The sequence below is a fragment of the Pecten maximus genome, chromosome 12 (assembly GCF_902652985.1).
Source record: "Pecten maximus chromosome 12, xPecMax1.1, whole genome shotgun sequence".
Lineage (NCBI taxonomy): Eukaryota > Metazoa > Mollusca > Bivalvia > Pectinida > Pectinidae > Pecten > Pecten maximus.
In genome coordinates, this window is record NC_047026.1 from 6,843,443 (window position 1) to 6,870,019 (window position 26,577).

Sequence of the window (26,577 nt, forward strand, 5' to 3'; positions counted from 1 at the left end):
CATTTGTTTGAACAAAATTTACAGTCCTTGATCCGATCATGCTGCAAGGTCAACACCAAGCCACTGGGATAAGTTATTGAGAAAAATGAAAAAAAGGGAAAGTTGATGCCAGATGGAGAACTAATGATATAACATGACATCAGCCCTCTTGCTTTTGGGCAGGTGGGCTTTAAATCCTTCCACTTCCAACAGTATGATGGCTAAAAATTAACAAATGATCTATTAAAAAGTACATATTGATCGCAAATGGATTTAAAATATTAAATACTTTCTAGTTTAATAACTTTGATATTTTCTCACAAAGTACATTATGGAACCCACAGGGGCTTGGCACGATTTTCCAAATGATGGTCCATATATATATGTATTACACTATAATACATATATATATGGACCATCATTTGGAAAATCGTGCCAAGCCCCTGTGATGGAACCCATACCATGCGTGAAACAATACATAATTCTATTCTTACAAGTAGAAAACCAGAAAATAATTAAGATAAGGATAAAATGTAACATTATATGTAAAACAAAATTTCACTATTCCAGATAACACAAACATCAAATCAGCTAGAACAAGCAAAAAATGTAAGAGTTGGTTAAATATAACAAGTTAACGGTAACAACTAATAAAAATATTTCAAACATAACTGTGGAGACTTTATATTGTAATTAATCAAGTGCAAAACAGCGAAAAATATTTTAACCGTCTAATGTAATTTTACAGCATGAATTACATTATGTAACAAGTTTCGTTGAATAAATATTAAGACAAACAATTCTTTAACAATGAAAAACTTTGATATAACAAAACAAAAATTAAAACAATAAATGGTTCATTTAATACTGTAGCATTTTGCATAAATACACATTTAACAATTTTGATAATTAAGTAAATAAAAACAAAACAAATTTTGTAAAATAGAAAAAATAACAATAACAGACAACAGATTGAAGCTGCTTCAAATATTTTAACTTTTCAGGAATAAATAAGTAATAATGATCGACTTGAAAACATGGAAATGAGTACTCATAGAATTAAACAAAATCATCAGTTACTGTACATATCCTGTATTTTGTGAAAGGTTTTCACATGAACTAATGGAAATTGATAACAAATTCCAAGGTCTCAGATTTTGATTGGGGTATATGTCCTCATAAGGTCACATGATTGATTTTAAAGTGAAAATACATCAAATTAAGTGATATACCAGATTATGTAAAAATAATTAAAATCAAGATATGTCATCCTTCATCAACCATTTTCTTTCTTCAACATTCTTTAACATAACCAATATTTATAACAGCAAACAAAACTTAACAATTAAAGACATTTATAAATAATAACTTTCACCAGATACATTAGATATGCACCAGTTATATTTGATACTGTCAACGTGGAAATTTATGCGAGGGGGAAATTTACGCTAATTATGCGGATCCCTTTTGAAAATTTCCCCCACGTGTATTATTTTGATATTAATTTGAGTATAAACTACGAATGAAGGTGGGTCGATCGCGAAAATTATCCCCACAAAAATAACCACGTTTACAGTATGTCAACAGATATATTAAATATATGTCACACATTAATTCATCAATAATGACAAATCTGTCACCCTCAGTATTATATGTGTCTGGTATTCTAGTCAAAAAAGAATAATGGCACAATTTGAGGGACCTGGATAAATGTTAACTGTAGTCCAAATCGATCTCAATAGAAAGAGATTCTCTTCATGGGAAACTATTCTGAATTTCGGTGAAAGAAAAAAAAGCCATTCAAGATCTCATTTTGACAAAAACTAATTACACAGTAAACTTCATTTAAATTTTGATTCTATCAGTTCAGCAAGTGATTTCTTTTCATGATCCAAAAAACAAAATGTTTGTAAAGGTATTCAACGAACTATGACAAGAAATATAACAAACAGATCCACTCTCTTTATCATTACATGGATTCTCAATCATACCTTTCTACTGAAATATCATAAATACAAAAATATAACTGTTCCAATATGACTGTAAACACGGGTTAGTGATCAGATGGCTGTATAGGAATGAACTACCAGTTCTGTCCCTTCCTAATGTAGATATCACCATAGGGACGGTGTTGTTCCACTTCTAACTTGTTTTCGGCACACAAATCTGTAATCAATAACATTTCAACTTAATGACGGAAAAGTATTCGAAAAAACTTCCAATTTGAATCATCCTTATTAAGAACTGAAGATACAGACATGCTTAATAATCAATTAACTTTTAAAAATCTCATTGTAATGAATCTTAAAACATTAAAACAGAGGTTAAATTTTACATTGTGGAAACCAAAAGAAAAAAAAAAGAAAAAAATTGTGATGGTAGAAAATAATCTAAATATGCATTTACTATTTTGGGGAAATATTTTGATTAAAAACATGTTGCATGGTGTAAGTTTCTTCAGTTGTCTATAGAGTTTGGTTTAGATAACAGATTATGATAATCTTTCTGTATTTTTTATTTTTTCCTTGTTAACTTTAAAAATAACACATTGATCCCTCATATAGCATCAATTAATTGCAATCCTAAAGGAAACTTTATTTTCTCAACACTATTATCTCACTCAGTAAAGTGGAGAACATTTTGGCAACCATTTTCCGGGAGGAGGATTGCACAGGACAGATGTGTTGGAAGGTAGTGGGTGCCTCCTGTCTGTCTAGCCGGTCAACAGTTCTGTGGAAGATTCCGCAAAACAGGGTTATTTTATTGGAAATTTGATATATATATATATAATACATACATTGTCTGTATACATATTTATGGGATATATTGTTCCATGATGCATCTTGTTTTTTTTTGTTTTTTTGTTTTTTGTCAGTGCATAGATTTTTTTTTTTTTTTTAGAAGTTACCTAAGTTGAAGAAAACATACAAGATGTATTTTTTGAAGAATTACAGTGAAAAGGACTAAAGGTCTCTCTTCGTTTTACTTTCTGTATACAGTTGTATATGTAACTGGGTAGATACTCATTATTTATTTTTTTTGATTCTATCCTTGAAATTACAGTAATTGCAAACCTGATAATTGCAACACATTAACAAATATGAATTTCATTTTGTGTCACCAAAGGGAGATAACTACCTGATGAGGATGTCCCTCTGAGGTGTTGAGGGCTCCGGTTCTGCCACGATTGATGGCATTTCCCGGAGGTGACTGACATGGAGTTCCTCTTCCTGGACTACAGACAGATTACCAGTGATACTAATGTCCTCTCTGGTCGGGAAACTTGCTTCCGATATTGTCTGAGCTGCAACGTCCATCAAATCATCCTCACTGGAGGTGCCTCCTCTTGACCTCGTCTTTCTAGAGGATCTGAAAATATATTTCAAGAAGTGAATGGCACATACAGAAAAACATTATTTTTAAGATACCAGTATAAAATTCACAATTTTAAGAGAAACCTGTGAAAAGAGTCATGGTTATGCAATCCCCAGAAAACTGTTACCTGGAGTTTTGTTTTATATTTTGATAACATTTTTATCAGTTCTGAAAAACCTGTTAATGCCTCAATCATAAATCCTAAATTATGGTATACAAAATCTGCTGAAAAGGGGTATTTGACTGGTATTACATGTACATTTGTTAATAACTAAATCAGAGTATTTTCTCTCAAGTTTACCTGCTTCTCTTGGCACTAGGTTCTTCAGTAAAGCTGTCTTTACTTTTGTCCACGTCCGAGATTAAGCTACGACTGCGATGTATGGAGACAGGGGTCACGTCTCCATGGCGACTCTTCTCCATAGATACGGAGGGATCTCGTGCGATCTCTATTGACGGCATTTCCAACGTCACCTCTGGATCCACTGTTGGTACCTGTATGCAGAAATTTATGGATAAGCATTTTAAACAACCAATATAATGTTTCAAATCATAAAGTTAAAAAAAGAAAAAAAAGTGAGTAGGTTTAACAAAATTTTATTCAATATTCATTCAAGTATATATATATATTTTATACTTTTAAATGTTAGGCTGTTAGGTTGTGGCTAAGATAAAATTACATGATTATACTAATTTAAAACTAGTGCCAAGTTTTCATGGTAGACATTTGCTTTATGTATTCAAAGTTTGTTATACATAGGTATAAATGCAGTTTTTTTTGTACTATTTTAGTTCACAAATTAAAGCTTTAAATTGAAACTCAGAAAGAAGGAAAACTGCTAATTATAGAACCAATGACAAATACGTCTCCCAGGATTCAGGAGGATCTGAAAGTGGTCTAGAACCTTCTGTCAATTAAAAATGATAAAAACCTGAAGCCAGGTACATTCTACTATTGCCCACAGCTGACCGGCAACAACTTGGCAAAAGAATATAAACTGACTTGAAATCTGGCTTCAGAAGTTAACTCTTACTCTTTCAGATTCATTAGATTTTCAGAATGGACAATATGATTTTCAAAATAAAATCACAATTATCAGCAAATATAAAATTCTAAAAGATGTATTTTTTTTATCTCAAGATTTGAATGATTTACCACAGTAGTAACATCAGGTCCCATGTCCCGAGGAGGTGATGCCGGTTTTTCAGCTGGTGTTGTTGAGGTCCGCAGTCTTTTTCTTGAACGTGGTTCTGCTAAAAGAAAATTGCATTTTTATTTAAGATAGGTTAAGAATATAGTGTCACTTATTATAGAATAACATGGCGTATCACAGTAGACCTAGTGTGATTATGACGTCACAATGTTTTCATAACATCAAAATGTTACATGTCCATGATGTCAAAATGTTATGTATCCATGACGTCACAATATTATGTATCCATAATGTCACAATGTTATGTATCCATAATGTCACAATGTTATGTATCCATGACGTCACAATATTATGTATCCATAATATCAAAATGTTATGTATCCATAATGTCAAAATGTTATGTATCCACGACGTCACAATATTATGTATCCATGACATCACAATGTTATGTATCCATGACATCACAATGTTATGTATCCATGACGTCACAATGTTATGTATCCATGACATCGCAATGTTATGTTTCCATAACGTCACAATGTTATGTTTCCATAACGTCACAATGTTATGTATCCATGACGTTTCCATTAACGTCACGGGGTTATGTATTAATGACGTCACAAATCTCACCTAACAACTGTATAACCATTTTGGACAGCTAAAGCGTACCTCAGGCATACAATATTTGTATTAAAACTTCGTCCTGATGATGGCTGCCTAGCAGTCGAAATATTTCAATGACACCTTCACCACAAATTAAAGAAGAAAACTGTTCTTGGACAAGCTTTTATTTCCTCATATTAAGATAGGTACTGCTTCATTATGTTTACAGGACTTGCACGATGTACTTTTATAACTTAACTTTAGTGTTACAATTTCATGTTATAAATATGATTTTAATTGTTAATGATATATACCTATTAATTAACCTAAATTATGAAAATTAAATCAACTCAAACAGATGCTCCTTAAAAAACACTAGCAAGGTTAATTGGCAACTCAATGTCCGTCTCTGTGATAACTTACCTTCCTCCTGTAGATGTAGGTCGGGGACACTCCATACAGGAATCCCACGGTCAGAGTCCGTCTCTGTGATAACTTACCTTCCTCCTGGAGATGTAGGTCGGGGACACGCCATACAGGAATCCCACGGTCAGAGTCCGTCTCTGTTATAACTTACCTTCCTCCTGGAGATGTAGGTCGGGGACACGCCATACAGGAATCCCACGGTCAGTCCGTCTCTGTTATAACTTACCTTCCTCCTGGAGATGTAGGTCGGGGACACGCCATACAGGAATCCCACGGTCAGAGTCCGTCTCTGTTATAACTTACCTTCCTCCTGGAGATGTAGGTCGGGGACACGCCATACAGGAATCCCACGGTCAGTCCGTCTCTGTTATAACTTACCTTCCTCCTGGAGATGTAGGTCGGGGACACGCCATACAGGAATCCCATGGTCAGAGTCCGTCTCTGTTATAACTTACCTTCCTCCTGGAGATGTAGGTCGGGGACACGCCATACAGGAATCCCACGGTCAGAGTCTGTCTCTGTTATAACTTACCTTCCTCCTGGAGATGTAGGTCGGGGACACGCCATACAGGAATCCCACGGTCAGAGTCTGTCTCTGTGATAACTTACCTTCCTCCTGTAGATGTAGGTCACGCCATACAGGAATCCCACGGTCGGAGTCTGTCTCTGTGATAACTTACCTTCCTCCTGTAGATGTAGGTCGGGGACACGCCATACAGGAATCCCACGGTCGGAGTCTGTCTCTGTGATAACTTACCTTCCTCCTGTAGATGTAGGTCGGGGACACGCCATACAGGAATCCCACGGTCAGAGTCTGTCTCTGTGATAACTTACCTTCCTCCTGTAGATGTAGGTCGGGGACACGCCATACAGGAATCCCACGGTTAGTCTGTCTCTGTGATAACTTACCCTCCTCCTGTAGATGTAGGTCGGGGACACTCCATACAGGAATCCCACGGTCAGAGTCTGTCTCTGTGATAACTTACCTTCCTCCTGGAGATGTAGGTCGGGGACACGCCATACAGGAATCCCACTGTCAGAGTCTGTCTCTGTGATAACTTACCTTCCTCCTGTAGATGTAGGTCGGGGACACGCCATACAGGAATCCCACGGTTAGTCTGTCTCTGTGATAACTTACCCTCCTCCTGTAGATGTAGGTCGGGGACACTCCATACAGGAATCCCACGGTCAGAGTCTGTCTCTGTTATAACTTACCTTCCTCCTGGAGATGTAGGTCGGGGACACGCCATACAGGAATCCCACTGTCAGAGTCTGTCTCTGTTATAACTTACCTTCCTCCTGGAGATGTAGGTTGGGGACACGCCATACAGGAATCCCACGGTCAGTCCGTCTCTGTTATAACTTACCTTCCTCCTGGAGATGTAGGTCGGGGACACGCCATACAGGAATCCCACGGTCAGTCCGTCTCTGTTATAACTTACCTTCCTCCTGGAGATGTAGGTCGGGGACACGCCATACAGGAATCCCACGGTCAGAGTCCGTCTCTGTTATAACTTACCTTCCTCCTGGAGATGTAGGTCGGGGACACTCCATACAGGAATCCCACGGTCAGAGTCTGTCTCTGTGATAACTTACCTTCCTCCTGTAGATGTAGGTCGGGGACACTCCATACAGGAATCCCACGGTCAGAGTCTGTCTCTGTGATAACTTACCCTCCTCCTGTAGATGTAGGTCGGGGACACTCCATACAGGAATCCTTCGGTCAGAGTCTGTCTCTGTGATAACTTTCCCTCCTCCTGTAGATGTAGGTCGGGGACACTCAATACAGGAATCCCACGGTCAGAGTCTGTCTCTGTGATAACTTACCTTCCTCCTGGAGATGTAGGTCGGGGACACTCAATACAGGAATCCCACGGTCAGAGTCTGTCTCTGTGATAACTTACCTTCCTCCTGTAGATGTAGGTCACTCCATACAGGAATCCCACGGTCAGAGTCTGTCTCTGTGATAACTTACCTTCCTCCTGGAGATGTAGGTCGGGGACACTCCATACAGGAATCCCACGGTCAGAGTCTGTCTCTGTGATAACTTACCTTCCTCCTGTAGATGTAGGTCGGGGACACGCCATACAGGAATCCCACGGTCAGAGTCTGTCTCTGTGATAACTTACCTTCCTCCTGTAGATGTAGGTCGGGGACACTCCATACAGGAATCCCACGGTCAGAGTCTGTGTCTGTGATAACTTACCTTCCTCCTGTAGATGTAGGTCGGGGACACTCCATACAGGAATCCCACGGTCAGAGTCTGTCTCTGTGATAACTTACCTTCCTCCTGTAGATGTAGGTCAGGGACACTCCATACAGGAATCCCACGGTCAGAGTCTGTCTCTGTGATAACTTACCTTCCTCCTGTAGATGTAGGTCAGGGACACTCCATACAGGAATCCCACGGTCAGAGTCTGTCTCCGATATTCCATACTTTGTGTTTCTCTCCCATAAAGGTAAAATGGATGGATGGCTCAGAGCTAAGAAAACATAATAAAAAAATACATACTATCTATTCATAACTTCTTACATGTTTCCTAGGAATACATATAAAACCATTTGAACTTTAATTTATGTATCACTATGCATATTTCAATTTTCTTTTGTACACACATGTACATATGTATATATTTACTGTCAGTGGTAAATTGATATTTAGAAAGACTCAATGAATTACAACCAGATGCTGCTAAATTTTATTTTTCGATAGAATCTGTAGGTCATGTACTGTGAGTTTGGCGCCGAACAGATGAATTCAATAAGATTGTCCAAATTCCATCAGTCCTTTCCAAATATCGATACCATATACTTTACTTTTATCCTTTGATAAACCACCACACTTTGATCCATACTATGTCAGGCCTTGCTCTGGGTATTTTTAATTTCTTTTTTATGTAAAACTCAGTACAGCATTATATACGTGTACGTGACTTAGAGTCAGTACCCAAAGCTCCTATAAGGGATCATTAGTAATCAGAAACAATTCTGATTCTGATGACGAGACGCCTAAGTGTCGAAACTAGTCAACTACTTGATTAAAGCTGATCCACCCAGCACGACGTTGGTATGGTCATCTTTACCCTTTGACTTATCAGAAACAAAGTTAGACTTACTGACCCTAGGGTCATGACCTTTACCCTGGATAATAATCACAGTGTACAATATAATGGCCAGCGTTTAATCATAACATGAAAATTGTTTGTACTTGTTCTAAAAAGGCTGTGTACCTCTTTTTCCAGGTCTACTGAATAAATCTTTCACTGTAGAATTTTTTGGGTCAGGCAAGACCTGAAATATAACAATATGATATTATTATTTGTTAAGGTCAAGGTGTTGTAGTCAAGGTATATAAATATACAATTCATGTGTACATGCAATTTCTTCATCAATTAGAATAGTTTATTTTGCTACATTATATACTACAATTGTAATGCAATCTCATTTTATCACCAAACAATTTTTGAAAAAAGAAAAAAGAAAAAAGAAAATGTCTTTGTCTGGAGAAAAAATATTCTGGAATTTTTCCAAATTGTCATTTCCACATTTTAATACTATTGGGAAAAATATATGACATTCAGACTGAGAACATTATTTTCTCTTAAAACATCATTAATTTCGAATTCCCTTGGATAGTTACATATATAATGTTCATAGCCTTCACAATATTTGCAGAAAAGATCTAACTAAAGGTCAAATACAAGTAGGATACAAGAGTCAACCCCTGTCCTCAGGTTTCTAGTTCAGACTTACAAATGGGAGACAGGTGTCAGTCCCTGTCTGCATGTTCCTGATTCAGACTTACAAATGGGAGACAGGTGTCAGCCCCTGTCTTAATGTTCCTAGTTCAGACTTACAAATGGGAGACAGGTGTCAGTCCCTGTCCTCATGTTCCTAGTTCAGACTTACAAATGGGAGATAGGTGTCAGCCCCTGTCTACATGTTCCTAGTTCAGACTTACAAATGGGAGACAGGTGTCAGTCCCCGTCTACATGTTCCTAGTTCAGACTTACAAATGGGAGATAGGTGTCAGCCCCTGTCTACATGTTCCTAGTTCAGACTTACAAATGGGAGACAGGTGTCAGTCCCTGTCTACATGTTCCAAGTTCAGACTTACAAATGGGAGACAGGTGCCAGTCCCCGTCTACATGTTCCTAGTTCAGACTTACAAATGGGAGATAGGTGTCAGCCCCTGTCTACATGTTTCGAGTTCAGACTTACAAATGGGAGACAGGTGCCAGTCCCTGTCTACATGTTTCTAGTTCAGACTTACAAATGGGAGATAGGTGTCAGCCCCTGTCTACATGTTCCTAGTTCAGACTTACAAATGGGAGACAGGTGTCAGTCCCCGTCTACATGTTCCTAGTTCAGACTTACAAATGGGAGATAGGTGTCAGCCCCTGTCTACATGTTCCTAGTTCAGACTTACAAATGGGAGACAGGTGTCAGTCCCTGTCTACATGTTCCTAGTTCAGACTTACAAATGGGAGATAGGTGTCAGCCCCTGTCTACATGTTCCTAGTTCAGACTTACAAACGGGAGACATGTGTCAATCCCTGTCTACATGTTCCTGATTCAGACTTACAAATGGGATACAAGAGTCAGCCATTGTCTTCATGTTGATGATTCAGACTTACAAATGGGGACAAGTGTCAGTCCCTGTCTACATGTTCCTGATTCAGACTTACAAATGGGAGACAGGTGTCAGCCCCTGTCTACATGTTTCGAGTTCAGACTTACAAATGGGAGACAGGTGCCAGCCCCTGTCTACATGTTCATGATTCAGACTTACAAATGGGAGACAGGTGTCAGTCCCTGTCTACATGTTCCTAGTTCAGACTTACAAATGGGAGACAGGTGCCAGCCCCTGTCTACATGTTCAGGACGCAGACTTACAAATGGGAGACAGGTGTCAGTCCCTGTCTACATGTTCCTAGTTCAGACTTACAAATGGGAGACAGGTGCCAGCCCCTGTCTACATGTTCCTGATTCAGACTTAAAAATGGGAGACAGGTGTCAGCCCCTGTCTACATGTTCCTGATTCAGACTTACAAATGGGAGACAGGTGTCAGTCCCCGTCTACATGTTCACAGTTCAGACATACAAATGGGAGACAGGTGTCAGTCCCTGTCTACATGTTCCCAGTTCAGACTTACAAATGGGAGACAGGTGTCAGTCCCCGTCTACATGTTCCTAGTTCAGACTTACAAATGGGAGATAGGTGTCAGCCCCTGTCTACATGTTCCTAGTTCAGACTTACAAATGGGAGACAGGTGTCAGTCCCCGTCTACATGTTCCCAGTTCAGAGTTACAAATGGGAGACAGGTGTCAGTCCCCGTCTACATGTTCCTAGTTCAGAGTTACAAATGGGAGACAGGTGTCAGTCCCCGTCTACATGTTCCCAGTTCAGAGTTACAAATGGGAGACAGGTGTCAGTCCCCGTCTACATGTTCCCAGTTCAGAGTTACACATGGGAGACAGGTGTCAGCCCCTGTCTACATGTTCCCAGTTCAGACTTACAAATGGGAGATAGGTGTCAGTCCCTGTCCTCATGTTCCTAGTTCAGAGTTACAAATGGGAGACAGGTGTCAGTCCCTGTCTACATGTCCCCAGTTCAGAGTTACAAATGGGAGACAGGTGTCAGTCCCTGTCCTCATGTTCCTAGTTCAGACTTACAAATGGGAGACAGGTGTCAGTCCCTGTCCTCATGTTCCTAGTTCAGACTTACAAATGGGAGACAGGTGTCAGTCCCTGTCTATATGTTCCTGATTCAGACTTACAAATGGGAGACAGGTGTCAGTCCCTGTCCTCATGTTCCTAGTTCAGACTTACAAATGGGAGACAGGTGTCAGTCCCTGTCTACATGTTCCTGATTCTGACTTACAAATGGGAGACAAGTGTCAGTCCCGGTCTACATGTTCCTGATTCAGACTTACAAATGGGAGACAGGTATCAGCCCCTGCCTTCATGTTATTCCTTAACAGCTCTTTGGATATTTGTGTATCCCGGTCAACACAAAGATGTCTCTGTCTCCGTCTCCGTATAGGGCTAGGGGTCACCGGGGTCAGTTGCATGGTCAGACTAGGTCTCTGTAGTGTAATATAAAGTTCCTCATAGACAAAAAACCTAAACATGTGTAGCCTCTCCATAATACTATATTCCTGTATTGATAACTACATTTATATTATATTACTTGTGGAATATAAACACCAGATTGTTGATTGGTGAAATAATATTAATGTTGAAGAAAACTAAAGGTTATAGAATATGAAATGCTTAATAGTAAATCTTATTACAGGAATTTCAGACAACAGCTTTTGAGGATGACTTACAACACATAAATGTTGAAAAATCACATTAATAATTTTTTTGGACACATCAAGAATTCTTCTCATTCCTAAGAACTTTTCTGAACAGTCAAACTGGTTTTTTTCTTGTGAAATGAACAATTTATGTAAAATAACTCGTAATTTTGAACAATAGAACATTGTTAAAAATACTAGCCATTCTTGGGGCTTGAATTGGTGCGATCTTAGGAATAGGTGTCACTCCTGGGGAAAGAGTGACTTCCCTTCTCTGAGGTATTTCTCCATCTGTCCTAGAAAATGGTGTAGTCTCCTTTGGAGAAAGAGTTACCCTGGAGGTATAAAACAAATGTATTCGAGAAAAAAAAATCAGAAAATTCTCCTTTTTTGAAATACGATTTTCATTGTCAAATCCTGCTTTAATATTCTTTCAATAATCATGTTACAAATTTGTTACTAAACATACTGATCCTGGGCCATTTCCTCAAGAGTTGCCTCTTTGGGAGGTTGATCTTGTCTCAAAGGGGAGAGCACACTCATCCAGTTGACGTTAGGGTCCTGTGGCTCCTCAAGGATCATGTTTAGATCCTTCCCATCAAAAGCAGGTAGATCCTTTTCTCCAGGAACCTAACAAAAAAACAAATGTCCTTTTTAATTCACCTGTATAATATATAAACTTTGACCATAGTAATTAGTTTAAATGGCCGACATTTTAACCTTATCAATATAACAGCACAGTATTATAAACAGTTTTTTTAGGATGGTCTGGAATCTGAAAGACTGCATGAAGAACTTGATATTTGTCCACTTTTAATTTACATTATGTTTATACTCAATACACTAATATTTTTTTAGGCTGTTTTTACCACTATGTCTGGGATTCTAATTTCCTCTTCTCTAATAGTGATTTCTTCCTTGCTGGAAACTGTGTGAGGACTCCCAATTTCTAAAAAATAAAATAAAAAAAATTAAAATAAAAAAAATGAAAATTTTTTAACATCTCTGGATTCTCTACACGAAATCATTAAACTGAAGTGATGTATGATGAACATTTTCCCTTAACTATCTGTACAACATTTAAAGCAGAACAGGAAGGACGTAAATGAACAGTTCTTTTTCTGTTGTCAGTGACCTTGTCTTTGGATTAATAATCATCAAACTTAAAAATTGTTTCTCTCACTTCTTTAACAAATGATCTATTAAGTCATGAAAGAAATTAAGTTTGGAAGTAATTTTTAAGTCTATCAGAAACAGAGATATTTAGCATTTAATACCAAAAAGATTCACTTGTGAAATGAGACCTTGCAGACCTCGAATCCAAATCCAAATGGTTAAATACAGATCTTCAGCACAAACTTTAATTCATACATCATGTATAGTGAAGATCTGTAGTCTAATCAGACTGCCTTAACAATAGGCCCTAAATTTTGAATATCACTTTTATATTAAAATTACATTTGAAATCTTTGACATCATGACTAATCCTTCACTAAATATCAAGGATTGATAATTGGATACTTGGGGTCTCATCCAGGTATCATAAACAGTTTAACAATTACAAAACTGACCAAGAAATGAAGATCACAGTGACCTAATTCTAGTGCACTACATACACCTACAGTACTGTTAGTGTATATGAATGCATATAAATGCGAGTGCCGTTGGGGAGAGCCAATTTTTTTCCTCCATTTCTAAGACTATAAAAAAAATTTCCTCCTCCAAACCCCCCCCACCCAGTATGAAGGTAATGTGCAGTCTCATCAAAATTGTTACAACCAGAATTATGACATAAATTTGCCTTCATCCTTTTAACTGGTACATCGAACAGGAAGACCCTAATTACCAGGAAGTATCATGTGACCACCATCGCCTTTAGATGATGATGATGACCCTCTTCGCCGTGGGATCGGACTAAGATACGGTGACCCAGGGATGATCATACTCGACTCTACTCTCCACATTTCCTGACAAAATATTTTTAATGGTTGAAGTGAGAAATTCATTAAGTATCCAAACATATCAAAATTTTCATAGAATTGCTCATTGAATTGATTGGTTTCACAAGCAAAACATTTCAAAATCTAATCTCTATGATATAGTTATCATGTAATTGAAAGTTTTTAAATTAAGTAAAATGTAATAATAAATCTGTTAATTTGAAAACACAACTACTAAAGAATTAAATTGAAGCATTACTATGACAGCTAGGTGTACCAGGTAAGTATTTTCTTACAGTTAATATATATGTACTCTTTTTACATAATAGCTACGATTAAACTATAAATTGGTTGGAAGCTAGTGTTTCAATTGCTTGAAAAGATGCTGTTTTCTTTCTATTACATACATGTGAATACTTATTCTTTATACTTCCATACAGAGTTTGGAAAGATTTACTAGCAATAAACAAAAACTGTTTAATTTTTAGACCAATAACGAAATTACAGATACCAGTTCTGGGTATGTAATTTTAGCCTCTGAGGAACTCATCCTCATCAAACCGAAGTTTGGATCAAAGCCAGGCCGCCCAGGGGAGTCGATGGTTGCCATATCGGGAATAGTCACCGTCTCACACCTATAAAATAATTGTCCACAAATGAAGTGTATCACTAACCTTTTAAAATTGATTTAGCATATATATCTCTCCAGCGACTGTCTGTCAGATGTTGATCAAGTAAACAGACTTATAAATAATTCAAATACGTTATTTAATTTTGTTGAGGTCTAGAACCTAGCCATGTCAGATAGATAGAAATCAATGAGGTATCATATACATATGTACTTGCCAACACTAAATAATTGAGACAGGGAGGGAGACTCATGAAAACTTTGTGTCTCATTTTTACTGGAGGTCTTTCCACTCTCATTGAGTACCACATAGAGCAACATTGAGCCACCCTACACCACCTAGTGTCCCCCCTACACCACCTAGCACCACCCTACACCACCTAGCACCACCCTACAACACCTAGCCCCATACACCACCTAGCGCCACTCTACACCACCTAGTGCCCCCCTACACCACCTAGTGCCCCCCTACACCACCTAGTGCCCCCCTACACCACCTAGTGCCCCCCTACACCACCTAGTGCCCCCATACACCACCTAGCGCCACCCTACACCACCTAGTGCCCCCCTACACCACCTAGTGCCCCCCTACATCACCTAGCGCCACTCTACACCACCTAGCACCACCCTACACCACCTAGCACCACCCTACAACACCTAGTGCCACCCTACACCACCTTACACCACCTAGCACCACCCTACACCACCTAGCGCCTCTCTACACCACCTAGCACCCCCTACACCCCCCTACACCACCTAGCGCCACTCTACACCACCTAGCGCCACCCTACACCAGTGACCACCTAGCGCCACCCTACACCACCTAGTGCCATCCTACACCACCTAGTACCACCCTACACCACCTAGTGCCACCCTACACCACCTAGCACCACCCAGCACCACTCTACACCACCTAGTGCCACCCTACACCACCTAGTACCACCCTACACCACCTAGCGCCACCCTACACCACCTAGTGCCACCCTACACCACCTAGCACCACCCAGCGCCACCCTACACCAGTGACCACCTAGCGCCACCCTACACCACCTAGTGCCACCCTACACCACCTAGTGCCCCCCTACACCACTTAGTGCCCCCCTACACCACCTAGTGCCACCCTACACCACCTAGCACCACCCTACAACACCTAGCGCCACTCTACACCACCAAGAGCCACCCTACACCACCTAGTGCCCCCTACACCACCTAGCACCACCTAGTGCCACCCTACACCACCTAGTGCCACCCTACAACACCCTACACCACCTAGCACCCCCCTACACCACCTAGTGCCCCCCTACACCACCTAGCGCCACCCTACACCACCTAGCGCCACCCTACACTACCTAGTGCCACCCTACACCACCTAGCGCCACTCTACACCACCTAGCGCCCCCCTACACCACCTAGCGCCACCCTACACCACCTAGCGCCACCCTACACCACCTAGCGCCACCCTATAACCTAGCCATGTCAGATAGATAGAAATCAATGAGGTATCATATACATATGTACTTGCCAACACTGAATAATTGAGACAGGGAGGGAGACTCATGAAAACTTTGTGTCTCATTTTTACTGGAGGTCTTTCCACTCTCATTGAGTACCACATAGAGCAACATTGAGCCACCCTACACCACCTAGTGTCCCCCCTACACCACCTAGCACCACCCTACACCACCTAGCACCACCCTACAACACCTAGCGCCACTCTACACCACCTAGCGCCTCTCTACACCACCTAGTGCCACCCTACACCCCCCTACACCACCTAGCGCCACCCTACAACACCTAGCGCCACCCTACACCACCTAGCGCCACCCTACACCACCTAGTGCCCCCCTACACCACCTAGTGCCACCCTACATCACCTAGCGCCACCCTACACCACCTAGCCCCACCCTACACCACCTAGTGCCACCCTACACCACCTAGCACCACCCTACAACACCTAGCACCACCCTACAACACCTAGCACCACCCTACAACACCTAGCACCACCCTACAACACCTAGCACCACCCTACACCACCTAGTGCCCCCCTACACCACCCAGCGCCACCCTACACCACCTAGTGCCACCCTACACCACCTAGCACCACCCTACACCACCTAGCACCACCCTACAACACCTAGCACCACCCTACACCACCATATACAACTCTATATAAAGGCTGCATTCTCCCCTCACTTTACTTCTTACGACTTAGTAAGGAAATTAGTCAGGCATTATAATAACTTTTCTACTGCTATCACTTTTTGGTGAAAATTATTACAATTCCTTGTAAAACGATCACTTCATTTTTCTTCAGTCTAGACGAGCTTATAGAAACAAACCTAAAGATTCCTTTGAGATCTATATCAGCTTCAGCATCGCTGATAAAGGCCATCCTAACTCGAGTGAAGAACGTGGATGCATCTCCTACAGAAAATGAACAAAAAATGAATGATCATTCAGATATATAAATCAAATTCAAAATTCTATGTGATGAACAATTTTTACATAATTAATCTGTATTAGATTTGTAGTTTCACTTTCAAGGCAACAGATAATATTATCATATCGAATCTTAATCTAAAATATAGGTTTACAAGGAGGCCCCAGAGAATAAAACCAGGGGCTGTATTAATGAAACCATTCCTATACTCAAATATGAAATCTATAATGTTCAACTCAATTTTCTGATAACTCATTTAAATCATGAAAAAAACAGTTAAAAGAAAAAACTTAACAAATAGTAAAATTATCACACTTGAAGTCTTTCCAAATTGCCTTAAAATTGTTCAGAAAAAAAAAAAAAAAAAAAACAACAAAAAATCTATTGAAGTATCAGATTGATCACCAAAAGTTTTTGAGCCTGACCATGGCACAAACGGTGTATTTAAGGATTGAATCTTCGCAGTTCATGTTGAATTTGTCTCAAGAGCAACTCAATTCATGAACCCATGAAATCTACCAAATCAAGATTCAATCCTTATATTTCAATTGTTTTTTTTTTTTTAATAAAAAATTCGGTGTAGATATTAATGTCTCGAAGCTTGTGCAAGTCCAAATGAGGAAAAGCCAGACGAGTTCCGGATTGTGCATGTCTAGTCGGTCGAGTAAAATAGTCCGCAATTTTAGGATTAAAAACAGCATTATTTTGTCAAAATAGAAGTATTAAGCATATCTGGTCTTTCATAAAATACAAGAATACATTATAGATTTGATAATTTTAATAATTATTCCATGTTTATAACAACAATGTAGAAAAAGTGAAATCGTTCCGCGGAAGGATTTTAACCATGTATTCATACGCACTGATCAGTGTTAATCTTGTCAAATTCATGAGCAAATGAAACAGATTAAGTTTGGTAGTTTCATTGAGTCCAACTTGAGTAGAAATTGAAATATTTGAGCATGATCATGGTGTCATGGATATAGGCCCAGGTGTTCCAGAAGAATAAGTATCCATCTATTGTTTTATCATAAACACCCTCCTAGTAAATTGTCCTCATTAAATGAGAAGAGGAATAGCGACAACTACACTAACTAATATCAAAGACCACAGAACAATTCATCTAGCTTCATCATTATTACAATAGAATATTTTCTGAGATAAAAATGCCTATAATAAAATTTGTTTATCAAGGTAAGTCATCTCTCAAAATAAAAAAAAATCATATTTAAGATTTATTATAGATATTTAATGACCTACCGAAGAGGAATTCACTTTGCTTTGCCAGTATTCGAGTGACACCATACATTAGTTGTGAGGACAAATACAGAGAAAAACGTGTTCTTTTCTTTCCTGAAGTGCTTCCATGCATTCGCACCATTATATGGTCAATGATCTCGTCGCTAAAATTCAAAAGTAGACATTGGTATATTAATCTATATCAAGAGAATGAAGTCTTTTAACATTATTTGATTTTATTGAGAAAAACAATTATTAAAAACCCTTAATTGACCTTGACATTTACTCCATACACTTTAGATATATATGTGAATATAAGCTTTTCAAAATGTTTAATGTTTAACTTTAATGCTCATAGTTTGCTATTTTTTAAACAAATGATGAAAAGTTTAATAAAATGCTGGAAATGAATATCATTTTCACACCAATGGTTGAATGGTGATAGTAATTTCTCATTTGGACCATGTGTAAGATTGGTCTCAAGAGTATCATATATTTTTATGCTACCTGAAATTTTTAGCACTTTTTCATTGGACCTCTTGCAGAAACAATGGAATTTTGCCCCCAAAACAATTTGACCAAAACCAGGTGTTATTCTCAATTTGACCAAAACCAGGTGTTATTCTATCAGAATTCTGAAAAAAAAAAAAAACAGGCCCCAGGGGTTTGTGCTATAGCTTGCTTTGTGTTGATCTTCAGAGCATATAGCATCGCTCTGATAATTATTTGGACAAAAAAAATAACCCTTTCGCACACATCTGGTGGGCAACACTCAGTAATTAAAAGCCATAATACAGGCCCCTGGGACCTTTTGAACTGTTAAACATACCTCATGGATTGTCTCTGTGGTTGCTACAAATAACGCTTGATTTTGGTCAAATTGGTTCATGGGCAAAATTCCATTGTTCCAGCATGTCATGAGGTCCTTCTAATTTTCTATGCATGCTTTAATTTTTGGTGAAAATGTAAGTCCATAACATAATTGATTTAAGCATCAATTAGATATGAACTTGTCTTAATATGCAATATATTAATGTCAAATTTAAAGAGATACAAACCAGGTCTTTTGTAGATTAACATCACAGAGCTCTCTTCTTTTCAAATGCTCTATTCTTGTAGCAGCAAGCCTGAGTAGAAAGTAGAAATATGATAACCATTAGATATCTTAATACTAACTACTGGTCACAGGGGTTTATCTAACAACACTTACATCTTCATCCAAGTATTATATCGGGCATACTAGCCTGACTTTCCTCTAGCTGGCCTTTACACCATGTTATGGTGTCAGGGCCATAGGAAACTCGGGCTACAGGAATATATGCAAAAATTACAATGAACTTAAAATCTTTTATCCTTTTTCTTCAATCTGCCGGTATTTAGAACAATATTACATGTTTAAAACAATTTGTCATATTTTCATTGTAAGAGATTCTGAAAGAATGTGCCAGGTGTATGGTAGTAGCATGGTTGTATTGATAAACTCTAATTATGTACATTGTACATACACATGCTATCTTCAACTATATATAAATGTAATTTTTTTCTGGAGTATTTTAACACTTGTAACCGTCGATTAACCTACCATATAATCCCAAATTTTCCTCCTCTTTTCTGAAGTATCCCTTGATGATAAAACATGCTTATCAAGGTATAATTCTTAACTGAAAGAGAAAATGGTACATTTTCTACAATTGTTTACTTGAATATTGTGTTCTAAAAATATTGAAAAATTAGGAAAATACCAGCTGATCAGTGATAAATTATACAACATATTTCATAACTATTTGGGAGTATGAGACTTTTGACGCACACATTTTGACTGTATTATTGGTCAAACTTTCTAGGCCTATTGTATATCTGATGTATACATCATGTACGTCTCTGATATTGTATACTGTACAATTTTTAAAATCCAATTAATCCAGCAAAATGAAAATCTAGCTTAAAAAACAAACTTTGTTTTCACATTAGTTTGTCAAGAGATCAACTTTTCTGTGGGTTGAAATTTTACACTGGCATTTTAATACCGATTTTCATTCCCTACGTCAGATAGGAAATTAGGCAAATCAACGTGCACTGAAATTAGGCAAATCAACGTGCACTGAAATTAGGCAAATCAACGTGCACTGAAAATTATCATCCTGAAACAGTCAGTATATAACAAAGGTAATGAGTATACTTTAAAGTACGTGACATAAATATCATGACTACATTTGAGTTAAAATACGCCCTCAGATTCCTCTTCGCCGCCAATCAAATTTTCCCGCCTATAAATTTTTTGCACTATGATAGGATACGTAGCGAGTATAATTCAAAAAAGCTGTAGATACCGTAATACCTCTGAATAACAAAATGATATGTTAATAAGAACATTCTTTTGTGATATGTTTATGGCAATCTAGATGTAGTCTATATCTATGGAACATAAAAACTTAGATTTTAAACTCCTTACTCGCTACTATATTACTTCCGGTTACAATGTCAAGGACGTTTTTAGAAACGGAAACAACAGACGAACAACTGTCAAAATTGCAGGTAAGATACACACATGCCTTTCGTGAAAACCCCTGACGATTTAGCATGCGATGTTTTGTTTCGTACCGTACATTAGATGTACTTGTAAATTGGTATTTTTGTCATACATATTGACAAAGGACAACGCCTGTCAACTCGATGAACAGCATCTGTAGACCTAAATTAATCTGTTTACATGAAGCTGTCATTAGAATATCTTGGATTAGACACTGTTAGATAATCAATTACGCTTGAAACAATTTTCGTATATTGGCTATGATGTTTTTCTTGTGAAACCACTTCTGTGTATTGTGATTTACAAATCATCGAAAGAACAAGTAGGGCAGGAACAATTATGCTTATATCATCGGACAGTCGGATACATTTCCTGAAACCAGCACAGCGTCAACTAATTATAACTAGAAATTTACAGTGCAGTTATTATTTCAAATCGGATTATTATTGAAACTATTATTTATTTCATTCGTTTAACCACTTACTTATCGATAAAAATCAATGTAAAATAAATTGTAATTAAGATAAAAGCATTCAAATGAATTTAATTCAGTTCAGAGGAAATACATTGTACAAATGCTTTTGGTATGGTGCTGTCTGTTAGGGTGCTTCAGTATACTATAGTGCCAAAAAGATGTGAGAAATAAACCCCTACACAATTTTTTTGATGTGGTATATTTGTTTAGGGATAGTTGCGGAAAAAATAATAACAGCAAATTTTTATATAAAATTATTTGAATTGACTTGTTTTTGTTCGAATGATCAAAATAATGTTTTAATTTGAGCTTTTTAACATTGCTTTTTTTCTACAAAATAATAATAATAAAATGATATTATTGTAACAGGGAGCACAAGGGTCATGCTCCATCTAAGTCTGCACGTCCTGTAAATCTGTGCAAATTCCTGTTTGTTTGTAGTGGGCCTATATTCATTCAGTAAAAAGCCAAATATAAATGTAAACAGTGAGGTCTTATTATACCATAGTCAAAAAGGGGGGAAAATTTCGTTGAAATGAATTCATGCTATAAAAATAAAAGTAAACAGGAACCTTGAATGTATTTTTCTCAATCAGTTACAGTAATAAACTTTACCGTAATAAAACACTCAAAGTCCAAAGATGAAAAATGTAACTTCGACCCGAAGTGCAATAATTGATTGCCGCCAATGACTATGCGACTTTGTGTACAAGTCATGTTTGTGTGTTAATATTAAGTTTAAATGTTTTTGATATTCATAACTAATTAACTAGCTATGCATGTTACCATAACATATAATAAGTAATTGAGGCAAAACGATCAATAATTGGGGTTTATAATCACAACAAAAAGGATAAACCTATATTTGTTTACGGATGTCTGTGATGTCATGTGATATCTAAATGAAGCGTAGGAGACGTGGCTGAATGTTCCAATGCCGATGCATAGCAGCAGATTTTTGCGGATTTTCTGTACAAATATTCTCTTTATTTTATTACATATTTAGTCATAGATATGAGTGTAAGCTTCCTTCATTTATAAATCTAATAAATTACTGTAAAGCTCATTTATGCCATTCGAAATTCATTGAATTGATGATTCTGAAAAGGCAAATAATCAAAAATTTCTGAAAGTGTTTGTAAATTTTTACTTCATGTATTTTTGTAATGTTACTGAACCCATGTATTTTTGTAATGTTACTGAACCCATGTATTTTTGTAATGTTACTGAACCCATGTATTTTTGTAATGTTACTGAACCATGAGGCAGTTGATCTTTCATTTTACCACTATATATTCACTGGTCGTTTAAATATTAAGAGACATTGATGGCCAAGGCAAAGACATGTAATTGAACATAAATTTTCTACAAATTCTGTGCTACATTTAGAAAACCAATTATAATCAATCGCTAATCAATCAATTTCGAGTTTCAGATTATCGATTCTGAAAGTGAAACCGATTTCCCATTTCTTACTACAATCCATGCACAAGCAAACTGCTAATTATATTGATAATTCATACTCATTACATACTTCATAAAATACAGTGCATTAAAATGCAACAAATGAAACTGAGGAAATATCATTATAAAAAAATAATTCAGGAAACTCAGTGATAAAGTTTCCTGAAATATTTTTGTTTAGGGCTTTATTTCCTCAATTTCATTTTTTAGCTCACCTGGTCCGAAGGACCAAGGTGAGCTTATGCCATACCGTTGTGTCCGTCGTCCGTCCGTCAACAATTGACTTCTTCTTCATAACCACACATCAGAATTTGACCAAATTTGGTCAGAAGCATCCCTATGGGTAGGGGACTCAAAATTGTACAAATGATGGGGCTGACCCCCTGGGGGCCTCTGGGGCGGGGCCAAAAGGGGTCATTTTGCGCTATTGATATAAACAACTTCTTCTCTGAAACCAAGCAATTGCTATCACTCATATTTGCCTGATGGCATCATTATGGGGTGGGGATTCAAAAATTGTACAAATGGTGGGGCTGCCCCCAAGGGGTCTGAGGGGCGGGGCCAAAAGGGGTCAATTTGGCTCTCTTAATATAAACGACTTCTTCTCTGAAACCGAGCGATGGATATCACTCATATTTGCCTGGTAGCATCACTATGGGGTGGGGATTTAAAATTGTACAAATGATGGAGCTGATCCCCCAGGGGCCTGAGGGGCGGGGCCAAATGTGGTCAATTGGGCTATATTGATATTAGCGACTTCTCCTCTGAAACCAAGCAATGGATATTGCTCATATTTGCCTGGTAGCATCAATATTGGGTGGGCATTCAAAATTGTACAAATGGTGATGCTGACCCCCCGGGGGGCCTGAGGGGCGGGGCCAAGAGGGGTCAATTTGGCTGAATTGATATGAACAACTTCTTCTCTGAAACTGAGCAAGGGATATCGCTCATATTTGCCTGGTAGCATCCTTTTGGGTAGGGATTCAAAATTTTATAAAGGAGGCAACTGACCCCCACTCCCCCCGGGGTGCAGAGGGCGGGGTCAAAAGGGGTCAATTGGTTTAAACAACTTCTTTTCTGCAACTAAGCAATGGATATCACTCACATTTGTGTGGTAGCATCCCTATGGGGTTGTGGCAAAAGTTAATTTCATTTCATGGATTAATGCATTTTTTGACATAAAATCCTCACGTACCCATATAAAATGCCTATGATATATTGACATAGCAATACCAGCGACAAATATACTTAATCATCATTCTTGTTTCATATCTCATGAAATCCAGGTGAGCGATACAGGCCCTCTGGGCCTCTTGTTTATGTTATAAAATGATGCACTGTATTTTATGAAGTGTATATTTATATATATATATATATATGTATATCAGTTTTAATGGGTGTCAAAGTCCCCTTTCAATATACAGTAGATGCTTTTGATACACTGTATGTTAAATAATTAACTATAGCTAAAAAGATACGATTCTCTAATTAAGATGTGAGCATATTTAACCAATGTGTGTCTTTCTGATCCTGTAGCCTAGACATCTGTGTGAGAGTTGCTAAGAATGTAAATTTGAAATACATGATGGAGATTTTCTTCGCTCTTTTTTGGATGTTAATGTGTACTTAAATTTTGCTCTCAGCTGATCATGCACATATATGAACATTGTCAGTAAAGGTGAAAGAGGTATCTTTAGTTGAGCTGACATTGTGTGAACTACGAATAAAGATTTTGGTTTTAGTTAAATGGAATATATTCTTCAACAAAACTTTTATATTTTTAGCACAAAAAACACAATAGAAGAGAAACAATTTCTGCAGCCAGGCAGAATATACTGATATGTTTTCACATTTGGTTCTTCAAAATTTTTACAAATTAAACAAAGGGGAAATTGAGAAAATTTGAGACAGCTGACTTCAAATAAAATATTATTTTGAAATGATGCATAGGAGGAAGTCCAAACAGTAAAGAAATAAGAAATTAAAGAAAAGCTGTTAGCTTTATTTGTGAAAATGCAGTTATGATGTTATATGAAGATGATGCTTTGTTGCTTTCCAACAATTTTGGTAACCATGCAAGACTAACTCTTTGGAGCATCGCATCATTTTAGGTCTATTTTTCAAAGCAAACTAGGTCCCTGGTTTGAATTAACATGTAAACTGTTAATTATTACTTGGCAAAGTTGTATGTTGTTGACAGATCTAATTTGATTGGTTGTATAGATCGACTCACTGGTTGCTGGTAAGTTGTTGCAACAGCTAGCTATATAGTATAACAGGAAAGCGAGTGATATGTGCCTCCAATCGGGATCTAACCCATGACCCTTGGTTTAATGGTCCATTGTTCTGCTAACTCAGAGCTGAAGGGAAATTCCCACTAGGGTGAAGCTAGGAGGCAACCGTATCACTATGTACACTATTTACTATTAAAACCTTCCACAACATATTTATTTCCAATTATCTTAATGTCTCTTGGTGAAACTGTTTCTTGCCCTTAAATTTAGGTCACCATCATAATAGAACATTAACAACTCGGGTGTAAGTGAAATGGACTAGTATAGGTACATCATATGTACTGCGGCCTCCCTTGGTCTGCACGCAGGCTTCTTTGGTTGGATGCCGCTATAAGTTGGGGAAGACTGACATGATCGAATCTCATGCCTTTTAAAGGGGTCTTTACAAAGCAAACACAAATAGATGTTATTTACCATGACACAGTACTCTGAGAATGTACCCAATTCTAAACTGTGTATGAACTTGAGGGCTATTTATAAGGTTTACACTCTAGGCTTCAAATGAAAAACTTGTCTACTACAAGTTTTTATAATTCTAAAATATGTGTAGGAGTTATTCCCCTTTACATATAGATATGTGAGCATTAAAGCGGAGACTTGTGACAAACACAGCATCATCACTCATCATGTGCTTTGAATGATTGAGAATATCAATGTCGTTTTGAAGGATTTAAGGTATATTATTTAAGAAACAAATCAATAATGTCTCTTTATGTATGTATATGATATATGTTCAACAGAAATCTTAAGCAAGTAAATGTATGTTCCCACGGGGAATTCAAACCCATGACCGACAGCTTATTGGTCTGCTGCTCTACCAACTGAGCCAAAGAGAAATTCAAACTAGTGTGAAGCTAGTTGATTGTATCAGTATGTACACTATTTAAATAAAACCAGCCATTGAACACACATCAACCCAGGTCAGAGTTTTTTTTTAGGGCATTTTGGGGCTGTTAATGGGCCCTATTCCAAATCAAAGTTTATTTCATATTTCAACTAAATTACCAAGATTTGCAGCTTACTCTTTCCCAATTCACCAATTTTCTTCCTAAAATGAGGCAAAAAGGCCCCATATATCCCATTAACCAGTGAGAAAAAGCCCTGCAGGTTCTGATAACCTCGAATATTCATTCTCCTATAGCTTGCATTTGGATTGGTCGATAGCATCTAATGTATTAATTAAATAAGGAAAGTGAGTGGTACATGTGTCTTTATCAGGGATCGAACCTTTGACCCTCGGCTTACTGGCCTGCCTCTCTACCGACTGAGCTGAAGGGAAATTGCCCCTAGCATGAAGCTAGGAGACCAATATGACAATTAAAACATGACACACATAAATTTAAAATCAAGCTGGTATTTAAATCTGATGATGATGCTTCATTACCCCATAATTTCACTAGAAACATTGAAATTACTGAATGAGCTGAAATTATATTATTTCTGGTCTAAACTTCCATTTAAAAATCACTAACACATGACAAAGTAATAAAAGCTCATTGTCCCTTAGGTGTACAGCATTTTGATTATGCATCGATCTTGCACTTGGAATGGTGAATTTACGTGACATATGAAAATGATAATATTTGAATGGGTATATATATATACAGTCATGAATTTGTATTCTTGGACCCAGGATCTATTATAGAAATACAGTCAAACCTTAAGCTTAATTATTATCGTGTCAGGGGGTTTCATGAAAAACTTTAAGATATCCTAGTATTTGATGTA

At 37.7% G+C, this 26,577-nt stretch overlaps 3 protein-coding genes across 4 annotated transcripts in view; 1 reads left to right on the forward strand and 2 right to left on the reverse strand.

Moving 5' to 3' along the window:
- Window positions 1–402: 402 nt before the first annotated feature.
- LOC117338793 (meiotic recombination protein REC8 homolog) lies at window positions 403–11,620 on the reverse strand. Of its 2 annotated transcripts, none has more exons than XM_033900140.1 (8): window positions 11,474–11,620; window positions 8,768–8,828; window positions 7,898–8,020; window positions 4,511–4,605; window positions 3,656–3,849; window positions 3,118–3,348; window positions 2,600–2,709; window positions 403–2,145 (listed from the first exon to the last, which is right to left on the reverse strand). In XM_033900140.1, the coding sequence occupies exons 1-8, from the start codon at window positions 11,609–11,611 to the stop codon at window positions 2,063–2,065; spliced, it is 1,035 nt and encodes a 344-aa protein (XP_033756031.1). In that variant the 5' UTR covers window positions 11,612–11,620; the 3' UTR covers window positions 403–2,062. The 2 variants fall into 2 exon arrangements, with proteins under 2 accessions (XP_033756031.1, XP_033756030.1); XM_033900139.1 differs by having other exon boundaries at window positions 4,511–4,608.
- Window positions 11,621–11,987: 367 nt separating this feature from the next.
- On the reverse strand, window positions 11,988–20,345 carry LOC117339747 (meiotic recombination protein REC8 homolog). The gene is made up of 10 exons (XM_033901463.1): window positions 20,298–20,345; window positions 19,669–19,747; window positions 19,145–19,213; window positions 18,108–18,250; window positions 16,747–16,831; window positions 14,291–14,414; window positions 13,686–13,806; window positions 12,709–12,788; window positions 12,309–12,469; window positions 11,988–12,174 (listed from the first exon to the last, which is right to left on the reverse strand). The coding sequence occupies exons 2-10, from the start codon at window positions 19,722–19,724 to the stop codon at window positions 11,988–11,990; spliced, it is 1,026 nt and encodes a 341-aa protein (XP_033757354.1). The 5' UTR covers window positions 19,725–19,747; window positions 20,298–20,345.
- A 230-nt stretch (window positions 20,346–20,575) lies between these two features.
- The window catches only part of LOC117340060 (complexin-like), a 175,983-nt gene continuing 169,981 nt past the window's right edge, over window positions 20,576–26,577 (forward strand). Inside the window, exon 1 of the mRNA XM_033901828.1 lies at window positions 20,576–20,621. The gene's annotated coding sequence lies outside the window, so the exon portion shown is untranslated. The remainder of the gene's footprint in view (window positions 20,622–26,577) is intronic.

What these genes read in the sequence shown, in the direction of transcription:
- LOC117338793 (XM_033900139.1), bottom strand. Translation starts at nt 11,611, where the DNA reads ATGCAACTGACCCCGGTGACCCCTAGCCCTATACGGAGACGGAGACAG. An exon ending in CAGTAGACCTGGAAAAAGAG is followed by an intron (nt 8,021 to 8,767) that starts GTACACAGCCTT and finishes ATGTTTTCTTAG; the next exon opens with CTCTGAGCCATCCATCCATT. An exon ending in CCTAGTGCCAAGAGAAGCAG is followed by an intron (nt 3,349 to 3,655) that starts GTAAACTTGAGA and finishes ATATATTTTCAG; the next exon opens with ATCCTCTAGAAAGACGAGGT.
- LOC117339747 (XM_033901463.1), bottom strand. Translation starts at nt 19,724, where the DNA reads ATGTTTTATCATCAAGGGATACTTCAGAAAAGAGGAGGAAAATTTGGG. An exon ending in GGAAAATTTGGGATTATATG is followed by an intron (nt 19,214 to 19,668) that starts GTAGGTTAATCG and finishes CTTTCTACTCAG; the next exon opens with GCTTGCTGCTACAAGAATAG. An exon ending in GAGGAAATGGCCCAGGATCA is followed by an intron (nt 12,175 to 12,308) that starts GTATGTTTAGTA and finishes TTATACCTCCAG; the next exon opens with GGTAACTCTTTCTCCAAAGG.